Source organism: Balaenoptera acutorostrata, chromosome 1, assembly GCF_949987535.1.
Source record: "Balaenoptera acutorostrata chromosome 1, mBalAcu1.1, whole genome shotgun sequence".
NCBI classification, from domain to species: domain Eukaryota; kingdom Metazoa; phylum Chordata; class Mammalia; order Artiodactyla; family Balaenopteridae; genus Balaenoptera; species Balaenoptera acutorostrata.
The window spans coordinates 89,354,840-89,368,538 of NC_080064.1; the positions used below are offsets into that span (position 1 = coordinate 89,354,840).

At 38.0% G+C, this 13,699-nt stretch overlaps 1 protein-coding gene across 1 annotated transcript in view; it reads left to right on the forward strand.

The window, feature by feature from the left end:
- The window catches only part of CDC14A (cell division cycle 14A), a 179,173-nt gene extending 166,093 nt beyond the window's left edge, over window positions 1–13,080 (forward strand). The window contains exon 17 of the mRNA XM_028163371.2: window positions 10,923–13,080. Coding sequence (XP_028019172.1) covers window positions 10,923–10,952 — 30 coding nt within the window. The 3' untranslated portion in view covers window positions 10,953–13,080. The remainder of the gene's footprint in view (window positions 1–10,922) is intronic.
- Window positions 13,081–13,699: the final 619 nt, after the last annotated feature.

Genomic DNA, 13,699 nt, shown 5'->3' on the forward strand with positions numbered 1-13,699 from the left:
GATTTTTCTCTTTTTCCTTGAAGTTCTACAGTTTCACCATAATATATCTAGATATTGATTCATTATAGTTTGTCCTTTTTTGGCCTCAGTGTGCTTTCAGTCAAAGGGCTGATGACTTTTTCAGTTATGGAAAATTGTCAACCATTATCTTTCTGGATAGTGCTTTTTTGCCTTTCCTCCTACTCTCTTCTTTTGCAATACCCCTAAATTTATGTTAGAGCATTTCAATCTGTCCTCAGTATTCTTGCCTTCTATTTTATGTTTTGAAATTCCTATTGCTCTGTCTGTGTTCCTTTTTTTAAAAAAAATTTATTTATTTATTTTTGGTTGTGTTGGGTCTTCGTTGCTGCGCATGGGCTTTCTCTAGGTGCAGAGAGTGGAGGCTACTCTTCGTGGCAGTGCACGGGCTTCTCATTGCAGTGGCTTCTCCTGTTGCCGAGCACGGTCTCCAGGCGCGCAGGCTTCAGTAGTTGTGGCGCACAGGCTTAGTTGCTCCACGGCATGTGGGATCTTCCCGGACCAGGGTTCAAACCTGTGTCCCCTGCATTGGCAAGCGGATTCTTAACCACTGCCCCACCAGGGAAGCCCTCTGGCTGTGTTCTGATTGACTCCCTCCTATTATTTTCCAGTTCACTAATTCTCTTTTAATTGTGTCCATTCTGCAATGTATCCCTAACCTATCTATTTTTTGATTTCCATAGCCATAGCTTTCATTTCCAGCATTTATAATTCATTCTTTATGATAGTCATCTGTTCTCATTGGACCTGCCTATTTCATTTAATAAATTCTTATTCTTTTTATGGCTATTCTTCATTTTCTCACCTTGAGGATCTCAGATGATAAGTTGTTTTGAGATTGCTTTGTGATTTGCCTATTGCTTCAGCCTGTGAGAATTTGTCTCCTGATCGCAGACTTTGTCAGTTCTCTTGGTGTTCACGTTCCTTGTGTGTTTTAGAATTTTCATTTGTAGATTCACTCTGGATGGGAGCTTTTTGTTTCTCTCCCCTCTCCCTTTGTTTTCCCCACCTCATCTACTGGCTTTCTTCTTGGCTCCACTTGACCCCCTAGGTGTTCCAGTCTAGAAACAGATCTTCATGTCCCAGCTTCTCTTCCCTTGGTGAGCTCAGCAGGCTGACTTCTCAGACAAGGATGCAGCTTTGCACAAACTTGGCCCAAGGCATTGTTTGTGGCTTCCCTTGGCCCCTTTCACAGGTGGGAGAGCCTGACCCCAGCCTCAGATTCAGGCCAGCAGCTTTTAGCCTGTGTACCCCCAGGAATGGGACACCTGGCCACCTCTACCAGCTTCCAGCTCTGTAGCCAGTGGCCTGCCACTGTGTCTTAGTTCGTTTCTGGGCCATGAACATGTTGATCTTACTTTTGTGTCCTGTTGTGCCTTTTCTTCCTCACATTTTAAAAATATTTGATTTATACCCAGAGTGGTCATTTGGAGCATAACTTTCAGCTCCATCTCGACATGAAGTAGGTTCAGTCTCTGGGGTTAACCATTCAGGGTCTTTTTGAGTCTTCCCCCAACCCTCATTTCAAACTCATTTCCCTTCACTCCTGAGCATGATCCTTTTACTTCTTCCATGTGGAACTTGAATATTCCCTGCTCCAAGGGCCTTCATCCTTTTCTTACATGCTGTGCTCCCAACCTGGTTCACCTTTGCTTTCAGACTCCTTCCCTTCAGAAGTTAGCCTAAATCCTACTTCCTCCTCTGTGAAGCCTTCCTTGGCCTCACCCAACTATAGCAGTCTTGACTTTTTCTTAATTTGTCCCCTCTGTATTGGTCATTTGGCCTTTATCATTTCTGTTTCGTATTGAGAGTCACCTTTCTCATGGGTGTACGCCTTGGATCCCCACTGAGTTGGTTGGTAAACTTGAGGTTAGAAACCATGGCATCTTATGTTTATTAACTTCATAGTATCTAGCATTGGACTCTGCTTACTTATGTGATTATTGGTTTATTTATTCCATATTGTCATCTTTTCTCATATTGAGTAGGTCATTTATTTCTTCCAAAAATTTGAAATTTACTGTATGTGTGTAAGGCGTTTAACCCAGAAAGGCATGTTTTTATTGCAACCCCCTATTACACACAGACACACATACATGCAGGTGTGCATGCATGTGCAAACAAGCACAGATGCCCCATGCATGTTACTTGTAAAGTCATTGGATCTGCCCCTAATGGAAGAAATCTTTGGTAAATTACACAGGCTCTGTTTGCTGTTGAATATCTGAACTCACATGGCTGATATGTGTGAGAGAGAACTGGTTCAGTCTCTGATTGAAAGTTATTAGAGTGGAAAGAAAGGACATAAAAAACCAGTATGTTAGTGAGTTCGGCTGCTATAACAAAACACCCTAGACTAGCAGTTTATAACAACAAATTTATTTCTCACCATTCTGGGGGCTGGAAGCCAGAGATCGTGTGCCAGCATGGTCAGGTTCAGGTGAGGGCTCTCTTCTGGGTTGCAGACTGCCATCTTCTCATTGTATCCTCACATGGCTGTAAGAGGGCGAGAGAGCTCTCTGGGTCCCTTTTATAAGAATACCAATCCTGGGGCTTCCCTGGTGGTGCAGTGGTTAAGAATCCACCTGCCAATGCAGGGGACACGGGTTCGAGCCCTGGTCTGGGAAGATCCCACATGCCGTGGAGCAGCTAAGCCTGTGCGCCACAACTACTGAGCCTGTGCTCTAGAGCCCGCATGCCACAACTACTGAAGCCCACGTGCCTAGAGCCCATGCTCCTCAACAAGAGAAGCCACTGCAATGAGAAGCCCGCGCACTGCAACAAGGAGTAGCCCCCGCTCGCTGCAACTAGAGAAAGCCCGTGTGCAACAATGAAGACCCAACGCAGCCAAAAATAAATAAATAAAATTAAAAAAAAAAAAGGGACCCCAATCTCATTCATGAAGTCTCTACTCTCATGACCTAATTACCTCCCAAAGCCTCTGCCGCCTAATACCATTATACTGAGGACTTTGGCTTTACTTTTTAGCTACCAAGCTACTGCCAGCATGTGTGACAACTGTAACATTTTTCTAATCCTTACCATCATCCTCATCAATGATTTATTGAATACCTCCTATGTGCTTCACATTGTATCAGGTGCAATATTTATACATCATCTTATTTATTTAACCCATAATTTACAGCTGAGGAAATTAAGACTCAGAGAGGCAGTGACTTGCTCAGTCTCACAGCTACTGTATTTTAAACTTCCTTAACTTCAGTGATCTTTGCTTTTATTCACTTGGAAATCCATTTCATGGACCTTCTTATTGCTTAGAGCATTGCTTCTGATGTCTTGAATTCTATAAGGCCCATATCAAACATACTGCCCCCCCACCCTACTGACTCTTCCCCATGACCTCTTTATGACCCCTGCCTGTTCCCCCTCACAGTTTACTTCCTTCTGTAGCCCCCATAGTCATTTCTGCTTCCTTTTTCCAACATTCTCTGTTCCACTTGGACCTCTTTTCTGTAGCCACTTTATCACTAGACTCCCAAATTAGATCAGTTCAGCCATCTCATGTCTGTTTCTAGTCTCTCTCTTCTGAGCTCTGCTGGAGAAAATCCCATGACTTTGCCAACTGACTCCATTTCAAATGAATTTCTAATTTACCCTGACCCTCCAGTGCTCATAAGTAGTTTACTTATCCCATTTTGGCTCCCTTTCTCTTCCCCACATTGGCTGTTCCGAAGCTTTTTCACGCTCTTCATCAACACAGCTCCTCCAACCTTAGTTAACCTGGTCCTGAGTTCTGCTGAGAACATAGAAGTTTTCAGGAATAATTCCTCTTAACTGTCCTCTTCTCTACCTCAAAGTGTACCTGCATCTGACTTGTCCTTTTAATCCTTTTTTGAAAAAGGAGCCCTACTGTTTTCCAGTGGTAACCCTACCTGCCTGAACTATTCTTTCCAAACTGTTCCTGGGAGTTGCCCCATTCACGTCCTTGCTCTGCTAGATCTTCAGTCTCTTACCATCCATTTGCCTGTCTCCTCACCTGTGAACAGGTACAGAGTGGTCTCACCAATTCCTCCCCTCAGTTCTGTCACCTATCATAGCGTCTCCTTTATGGACAAACTTGGACAAGGGAGGTGGCACCACAGGATGGTGAAAGTCTGTCCCACAGGCTGCCACTGACTTCTTTCAGCCAGATCTGATGATCTCTTGTTAGTCTTCATTCTTCTTAGTCTTCCTGCAGCATTTGACTCTGTTGACTGCCCTTTTCTCCTGTTATTTTTGGTCTCCTGAGTGTTGGAATATTATTTTCCCATTTCTCCTTTTCCCCCCATTAAATAGTGACCTGTTTGTCTTCCTCCACCTGCCCCTTAATGATTTTTCCTAAGGCTCTGACCTTGGTCTACTTCTCTCTCTGGGTAATCATCTCCTGAGCATTGAACTTACATTTCTAACTTCCTGTGGGCAGTCCTGGGAAAGAATACATACTCTTTCAGTTGTCTACTCCTCCTTTTGTTTCCTGGCTTACTGATTGTGATCTTTATACATCCAATCATCCAAGCTAGAAATTTGGAATCGTCTTTGACGTCACTTCTGCCTTCCCTCTGCCACATCCAGCCACTAAGTCCTAGCAGTTTTCCCTTTGAAATGTCCGTATTTTGTTCCTCCATTCTTATCACTGCTGCCTTCACTGAGGTCTTCGTGGGCTATTGGGCTAGCATTTTAAATTTCCTCCCTGCCTTCAGTATCTCGTGCCCTTAAACTTTCCTCTGTACCGCTGCCAGTGCTAGATGTCTAAGACACAGCTGATTAAATCATTCCTGTGTTAAGAGTCATTCATCGTCTCCACTTTGCACACAGGGTCTGGTCTGGATCCCTTGCCTGCCCCTCGGCGCCCTTCCCCATCAGACCACGTGCCTCCCACCCTGTCTTCTCCAGCAGCTCCACCCGGCATCCTGACTGACATTCTGCCTCTTGCTGAGCCCCTAGCACAAGCAGTTTACTCTGCTTTTCCTCCTGTCTCTGCTTGGTTTTTTATTTCCTGGCCTGGCTCACTAGTTATCTTTTTGATGAGGCATTTGTGACCCATCCAGGCGGAATGCCTTGTCCTTCTCATCTCTCATGGGACTTTGTTCTCACCCTCTGGTTTCTCTCGTAGTACAGTCAGCTGTGTGTGATTCTCTCTCCTCTGCTGGCTTTTAAGCTCCTCAGAGGCATATTTGTTTTCTCAGGTTCCAAAGTGTGGAAAGCACCTAATAAATATTTATTGAACGTTGGCTAATCTATCTAGGTTCATGAAAGTTAAGCAAAGGGCTAATTAGGGGCCCGTAATCATTGCAAGCGCAGGAAGCACTAACAAAAAGCAAACAACTTCTCAGCTTTAGCTTTAATATACAGCAATCTGAGAGTTTTGTTTCGTTTTTCTCTAGAAATGTGACTTTACTAAAATAAAAATACATTTCAACCAAGCTTGCATCAATATAATTTTGGTGTTCAGATGAACTGAAAACACGCATGTAATGGTTGGCTGAGTCAAGTTGAGTGTCAACAATCTGTCATCTAACAATTGAGCTCTTTGAGATTGTTGAAGAGCACATATTAAGTTCCCCTAGAAAAAAGACTCTATTAAAAGTTATGCAGGAAGGTGAAAGAATAGTTTGTATAGCATTTTAGTCAACCAAAATTGCATTGTTAAATCTTGGGGTCCCTGAAATGCTTAGAGAGCACTGTAGAAAAATGCGTACACCTCTTTTGAAGCTGATTTTATCACAAACCTGATTTTATCACAAACCTTAACCTAATATCATGCCAATAAAACCTTATCCAGCTATGCTTCTACTAGTGTTATTGCAGAAGTATTATCATGTTAGTAGAGGTGAATACTATCAGTAGTATTGTGAAACCATATTTGTGGAAATATGTATCAATGCACGCATTTTGTGTGTTTTTAACTTACAGACATTACAACTGGAGACTCCATTGCAAAGCCATAAAAGACCCAGGGGTATAGAGGCAGTTATAGATAAATTAATTTTTCCCCAGTGTTTATTTTTTCCTCATTTGTTCATTAAAACTTAAAAACACTGGAGTTATATATAAGATACATTACCAAACATGTGTTTCTTTCCTTTAACTATCAGTGATGCCATTAAAATAAATCACTTTTTAAAAATTGAAGTATAGTTAATTTACAATATTGTGTTAGTTTCAGATGTATAGCAAAGTGTAAAACAAATCACTTTTTGCCTCTGTAGGTGCTTTTTGCTTCTGCAGTTAGAACTCAAACCAAGGTAACTAGTAGACTATTTTTTCTTCCTAAGGGACTTAGGAAAATGGGGAAATGCAGGAAAGAAAAAGTCAGTGTGACAAAAGCACACGGTGATTTTGACCTGCTAGGAAACCAACACTCCAGATCGTAGGGTCCTTTGGTTCAAGTTGTTTGAACACTAAGACATTATTGCATTCATTTGCTCACAAAGACCTTAACTTTCATTATTCTTTACAATTTGCTGTTTTTTTTTTTTTAAATTTATTTATTTATGGCTGTGTTGGGTCTTCGTTTCTGTGCGAGGGCTTCCTCCAATTGTGGCAAGCGGGGGCCACTCTTCATCGCGGTGCGCGGGCCTCTCACTATCTCGGCCTCTCTTGTTGCGGAGCACAGGCTCCAGACGCGCAGGCTCAGTAATTGTGGCTCACGGGCCCAGCTGCTCCGTGGCATGTGGGATCTTCCCAGACCAGGGCTCGAACCCGTGTCCCCTGCATTGGCAGGCAGATTCTCAACCACTGCGCCACCAGGGAAGCCTACAATTTGCTGTTTTTGATAGTCAGTTTATAGTTTTATTTATTAACTATTTGTACGGTATTTATATCAATAATTATTAGACATTTTTCTACCATGATTAGGTAACTGGGCTGTTTAAAAAAGAAACACCCCCAGCATAGCTAAATTTTTAATGTCACTACCTACATCTGCCAAAACAGATTAGTAGCACATTTCCAGAACAGAACAAATTGTCTTGATCTCCTTACCTAACACTGTGTTTTGTGTCAAATCCAGCTGCTTTCAGAGCAAGAATTCTTGCTGGAAGCTTATATTTTGACATAAAAATTTTGGGGGCTGCAATGTAAGGTAATTTTATCCTTCATTTGCAGGCTGAATATTGCTATATTACTAGTTTAGGGTATTCATACTGTAAAAATACCATATGATCATGATAAACTTGATCTGGTCTTAACTCACTGTGACCCAGTTGAACCTAATGGCCACATGAACTTGAATTTTCTATTTAAGAAATTAAAATCTCTTGGTTATATAAATAAGTGCTACTTTGTAAAATAATATTTACACCTCAGGTCTCACTTCCTTCATAACCATATCATTGTCATTGCTGAGGGGTTTTTTTTTTTTTTCCAGATACATTAGGTATCAATTCTATGGTAATGATAAAAAAAATTGGCCAAGCAGAATTAAAACTTTAATCAGAATATTTAAACATGGGTGTTCTTATAAAGAAAATTTCCTTATAGAATATTCCTGAAAATTCTTTTGGATTCAGTTCTATTGAAAATCATATAAAAATCATATCTCCTTTACAGTAATAAATAGTACATTCTCTTTTGTATGTTAGTATTTCTTTGCTCGCTCAGGATCATACCCTGCTCATTATTTGTCTGTGTCATGTGATAGAGAATGTTCATTTGAATATGTAGTAAATCACAGGACAAATGCTGGAAGTGTCTTGAGGCATTATATTGTGGTGGCTAAGAGTTTGGGCTTTTCAGCCAGACTGCTGGAGTTCAAATTCCTTCCTAGTTGCATGATCTTGGGCAAGTTACTTTACTGCTTTGTGCCTCAATTTCCCCATCTGTAAAATGAGTTGTTCAGCGCATTTAATGAGTTAATACATATAAGATGTTTACAACTGTGCCCGGTATGTAGAAAGTACTCAATAAGCATCTTTTACAGAATAGTTGACCTGTTAAGTAGTATATCTAATGTATCAAAAATTCCAGTTAGTTGTACTTCAGTTAATCTATTTTTTGAATAATAAAATCAATAGCAATAATGATATTGTTTATGGAGTACACAGTGCATTTTCATTTTTACTATAAAAATTAAAAGTGCCAATAACTGGCTACTGTGTTTTCTGGGATATTAATAACTTTAGGATACATGTACATTTGGAAAACAAATGAACCAGATACCCTGAGTACAACCGCATTATATAAACACGTGGTGCCTGAAATCTGAATTTCTGTCACTATCGTTTCCCCAGTGAAAAGGCCTTGAAATATTAGTTATACTTTTCAAAAGTGAATAGGTCTTATAGATTTTAACAATTCTCTTTCTTACCTAAGTCCAGTTACATTAAGATTTTCGTTTTAGACTGAAAATGAAAAGGGGTTAATTTGTTACAAAACACTGATGTCAGAATAATTTGCTAAACCCGTTTTACTGATCTCTTATTTTCTTTAACTTTCTTTACACCATATAAAGAAACCATGGGATATGTTTGGTTTCGAGAATTTTGGTATCATATTTTTATCTCATGGTACCTAATATATACATGCTATTGATGTTCAATAATTGTTTGTTGAATGAATTAAGCAGCATGACAGAAGTTTCATTCTTTGGCCAAATCATGTCTTCATTCGTTTACAGAGGCCTGCAGAGAGAATTAGGCAATGTAAGTGAGCAAACTGGGTGAGTGCCAAAGGAAGCAGTAAAGACTGTGGTCATCTGAATCTGAAGGCTGGATTAAACACCAGCCAGAGTTTCTGACCTCTGCTGTGTGCAAGGAAAGGCTGTCTGCCAGAGACTAATGAATATATACTTCACATGAATGATTGAAATCCTTAGTCTAATATTCTAAACTATTTCCATTTTCTAGTTCAGTGAGTATCATGATTCCATAAAATAAATAAATATATGTACACACATATTTACCCCCTATATATTGATGCATAATGTAAAACACTTTAACCTGGAAGAAAGTTAGTTTAACAAAGGTCGCTTGTCTAGTGTCTGTTCATTTGCTGTATTTCTATTTATTGAGAGTTGATGGAACTTTAGAGGTGCTTGCAAAAACAACTTTGTTGTAAATTTTCAAGCAATCAGAGGAGCTTTATAATTTATGTTACTGATAATATGAATAACTTTTCTAATTAGAACAAAAGCGAAAGTTAAAATATTCCCAAGAAAGCATTGGCCAGTGTATAGCATGCATGTGTGGCATTTTTGCTGCTGGGGAGACCTCATGGCTCTGCCCTCTCTGCAGAGATTTCAGAAGAAACTGGGAAAAAGCACCTAGAAAAATGATAGTCCACTTTTAAGCTCTAACTGCTAGGATGGTAGCTGACGTCCCACAAGTTAAATGGGCTTCAAGGCATTGGACCAGTTTCACTGGACTTTCTCAGAGTTGTACCTCTTTTATTCTCTCTGTGAGTTCAGGTATATTTACATTATAGTACCCTAAGTCTTGATCATCTCTCCTGTTTTGAAGCCTTGACGTAAACTACATCCTGCAGTGAGAAAGCCAGTTTGCCAAGCCTTTTCCTTTTTTTCTTGCTGCTCTTAACATTTAACCTCTTCCTTGAAACTTGCAGCCTCGAGAACGCACCTCCCTGCCATGACCTTCCTTTTCCACCCCTTGCCTAATCTTTTGCTTGTGCACAATGTTACTCTCACCCTATGTATATTATTATTTAATGTTGGCACCTTTGTCTTTTCACTTTATGTCTGTGTGACAGTGTGGTCTTTTGCCCCTTGAGGACAAGGACCATAACTTTTGACTCACGGTGTTGATAGATAATTATGTAGTAAATGGCTGTTGATAGGGTATAAAGTTCACTGGGATTTTGAAGCTGTTCAAAGGTAGTTTGAATCCTTTTGTAAATTATATGCAAAATGGACAGATTCTTTTTTTACTGATACCCATACTATCAATAAAATGGACCATTCTCAGAATTGATGACCTATTAATAAAATGCTGCAGATAAATTTGAAAAATAATTATTGGAGGAAGAGAAAAGGGCATTTGGTAGCAAATCAAGTAAACTTTATTTTTCTAAGGTATTTGACTAGAAGAATTATGCAAAGAAATTGTTAATGTTTAGACTGATTTATGTTTCTTCTTTCTAACTGCTGTTTGCTGCTCAAAAATAACTGTTTGGCAGATTTTCTCTACCTGTCTTTATCTTTTCCTGGTTTATGTCTATTATCAATGCATTCTGATTACATATCCGAAGCATGCTCCTTTTATATGTTCTTATCTAATGTAATGTGGGAGGAACTTGCATTATTTATTTTCCTTGAAAGTTGCCCACTGTTTATTATGTTATGACTTCAAGACTCTTCTACACAAAAGCTTTTTGGGTCTTAAGATCAGATTTCAAAGCTAGAAGTGCTTTGTGTCCCCCCTAAGTGGAAAGGATTTATAAGGTATTTATTATATCCATACATCCTTAAGGAATCTATTTAAATGACAGCTAATTCTACTGCATTAGAAGCATTAACATTCATTTGCTATGCATTGCATTAAATAAAAAGTATATATATTCCTTAAAGTATACTCTAATAATCTTCTATTTAGTTACAAATGTCATTTAGTACTTTTGAGTAAAACTCAATAGTATTGTACAAAAGCTTAAAAGCAAGTTTAGTGCTACCTACCAATTTCCAAATAATACTTAATTTTTAATCACTAGTATTAAATTAGTAAGCCTTTTAAAATATAAAGTTTTCTTGCAATTGCTTTACCTAATTGAATATCTCATTCTTAGCAAATACTTTGTTTCCCTCATCTTTTTCTATTCTTTTCTAGTTTATTCATTTATCTTTTATATAATAGACCCAAATTGCCTTGTGTTGAAGGAAGAAGCTGCATAATGTACAAGAAATTTTGTGTGTGATGGAATTTAACCTCAGTTTATGTCTCTCCCCTGCACAGTCCCTTCAGTCTGAATATGTTCATTACTAAGGCCTTGCCACTCCGGTGAAAGCTGTTCTACTCTTAGACACAATTGCTTCATCTGGACGAGCAATGTAGAGAGAAAGCAGCTGCTTTTGCCAGAAGAATATCTCTGCCTTCTTACCTTAAATTAAAGAGAGCACTAAGATAAGACCTTCATGAGACTTGAAACCAGAAAACTCTGGTTAATGACTACTATAAATGCACTGAAACTATGTTTATGAAGATGTCAACCCTTTTTAAGACAGTTTTCATGTTGAATTTGGTATTTTGAAAGGTTATTTTTTAATGTATTTCGTAATACATTTGTTATTACATTTACATGTACAGTGTTACGTGATGTATGTATTGTGAACTTCAAAAGACTATTTTGATAAATTTATAAATATATAAAATTATGTAAAAACTAGACTATATTTTGACTTAGGTTTTCTTCCTGTTTGCTACCAAAAATTTGTATTTTGAATTTGATTGGTATGGTTTTATCTACAATGAATAAATAATTCCTCTTTATTAAGAAAAAGTAAGGGAGAAAGTTTTTAGAAAGTGATTTTTCTGTTCCCACTATGAATATGGCAGATCAGTTCATTCTTTTGGGAAGTCAGTCTAACTTAAGTTTATCCGAGTTTATCTCTAGCAAGAGTACAGTCATTTGATATGGCTTATTTAGACCATTTCATTTCCCTTTGTTTTTGTTGCTGAGCCATTTAGTTTTGCATCTTTGGGGGTTTTAACAAAATTTAACATCCAGTTGAAGATCAGAATTCATCGAATATTTCTTCTGAAAGGATGGTTTTTCTCTATGAAATGACTCTACAGTCCAAATGCTTTTCTTTCCTCCTCTCAAAAGAGTTTGTAACCCAATTAGAGTATTCTGGTTTTTGGTACGAGGTTTTTGCCTGTATTCACACATGGTCTGGCACCAGTTCTAAATCAACGAAGAGAAAAAAAAACTGAAAAAGATGCTGCTAAGTAGTTCAATGTATTAATAAAGGAGATAAGTTTAAAACAGATCACAAACCCCTGACACACAAGCTAGCATATCTGAAACCTAACATGAAAATGAAGGGACTCCTAGGTACTTCACAGCCCTTTCATGTAAATGTAATCTTATATTTAGGCTCCAGAAGCCTGTAAGCTTCTTTTCCGTGGGGAGTTGGGGAGTCTTTGATCCTGATTGTTTTCCATGCTGCTTAAGAATGGACTACTCAGAGACAGTTCAATGGATTCATATGAAGTGCTTTACTCTCAACCATTGAGTTATTTATCATATATTTATTAGAAGGGGGTACATTGAGACTATTATACATGCTTCATCAAAACATCTTGTTTATGTTTTACATTTTAAAAAAGGCATTTGAATGAATGTTTGACTCAGGTTCGTTAATTTAACCTTCAAAAACTGCAGTACCAAACAATTGCACTAAACTGATGAAAAAAGGAATTGTATGTTTTAGGAATCAAAAATTAAACTAACTGGAATTAAACTGTATACCTTTTCTAAAGCTAAAATAGTAAAATATTTTATTATGAGTTATTGTAAAAAATGATTGGTTAATTGTATAGGAAAATGATAGTATTTTTTCAAAATTATCAGCGAAGAGTAATTCAGATGATATTTGAGAAGTGGGGGAAAGGGAACCATATTGACACTTTTAGTTCTGTGAATACTAATTTATGTGCAGCTACTAAATGATTGTAAAATTGACTACTGTAAATTTTTCATAATTATGTGTGTATTTAGTCATATGTATCTACATGGGTATGTCTTAAAGTTATTTATACACATGTGCATACATAGACAAACCAAGAAGTATATGTGTATAATATAGAAAGTATATAGCAAAGTGATTCTACTCCAATAATAAAAATTGTTTGACATGTATTTTGTTATGAATAGTTTACCTTCAAAAAGATATTTTGTTCTATTTTAAAGTGTAGAATAATACACTGCTACTAAATAATAAAAGTTTTATGCAATTTACATTCTCCCTGGCTTTTGTAATTTGGATTTGGAGTTATCAATGTACTGAAGTATTTTTATAATTTTATATTTAATCCACTCTGGTTGGTGCCTTTCGAGCTTCTGAAATTCTCCGTTGCAGATTTTTAGTTTATCTTTTATAGACTTTCCAGGTTGTGGTCATTTCCTGAAATACGTGACAGTGAGCACAAAGAAATCTTATACTTTGAATTTCACAAGAGTCAGGTAATGTCAGGCTCTTACTGTCTTCCTCTATATATAATTTTCCTTTTTGTTAATAAAATACTGTTCATATCAGTGTTTTGGGCCTGCTTGATCATTTATGACTATTGTATGATACACTGGTCATCAGTTCCTTTGGAGAAAGAGTAGCTGCTTTTTTTTAAAGGAGAAATTATAGAAATAAATCAGATGGCACAAACCTCGCCACTGATGGATCTATGCCCTGAAGAGCTGGCGTGGGAGGGAGAAGCTGCATTATTTATTGGAGATATTTTATGTATTCATCTGGATCTCTTTGGGTTGTGATGTTTCTGAGGTTTTCCCCTTCTCTTTTGTCTTCTGAAATTTTTCGGAACACATAGGAAAGATTGTGGGTGGGAAGATAGTTTCACTTCTTGAGTTGGGAATCTGCCAATTAGCTTTTCTCACAACACTGCATGAGACAGTTGGAGTACCGAGGTTGTCACGGGACCACATCTTAGAGAAGGAGATTTCTCATGAATTCATGAACCTGTCTAGAAGAGCAGAAAATCAGATTTAGTTCTTACAA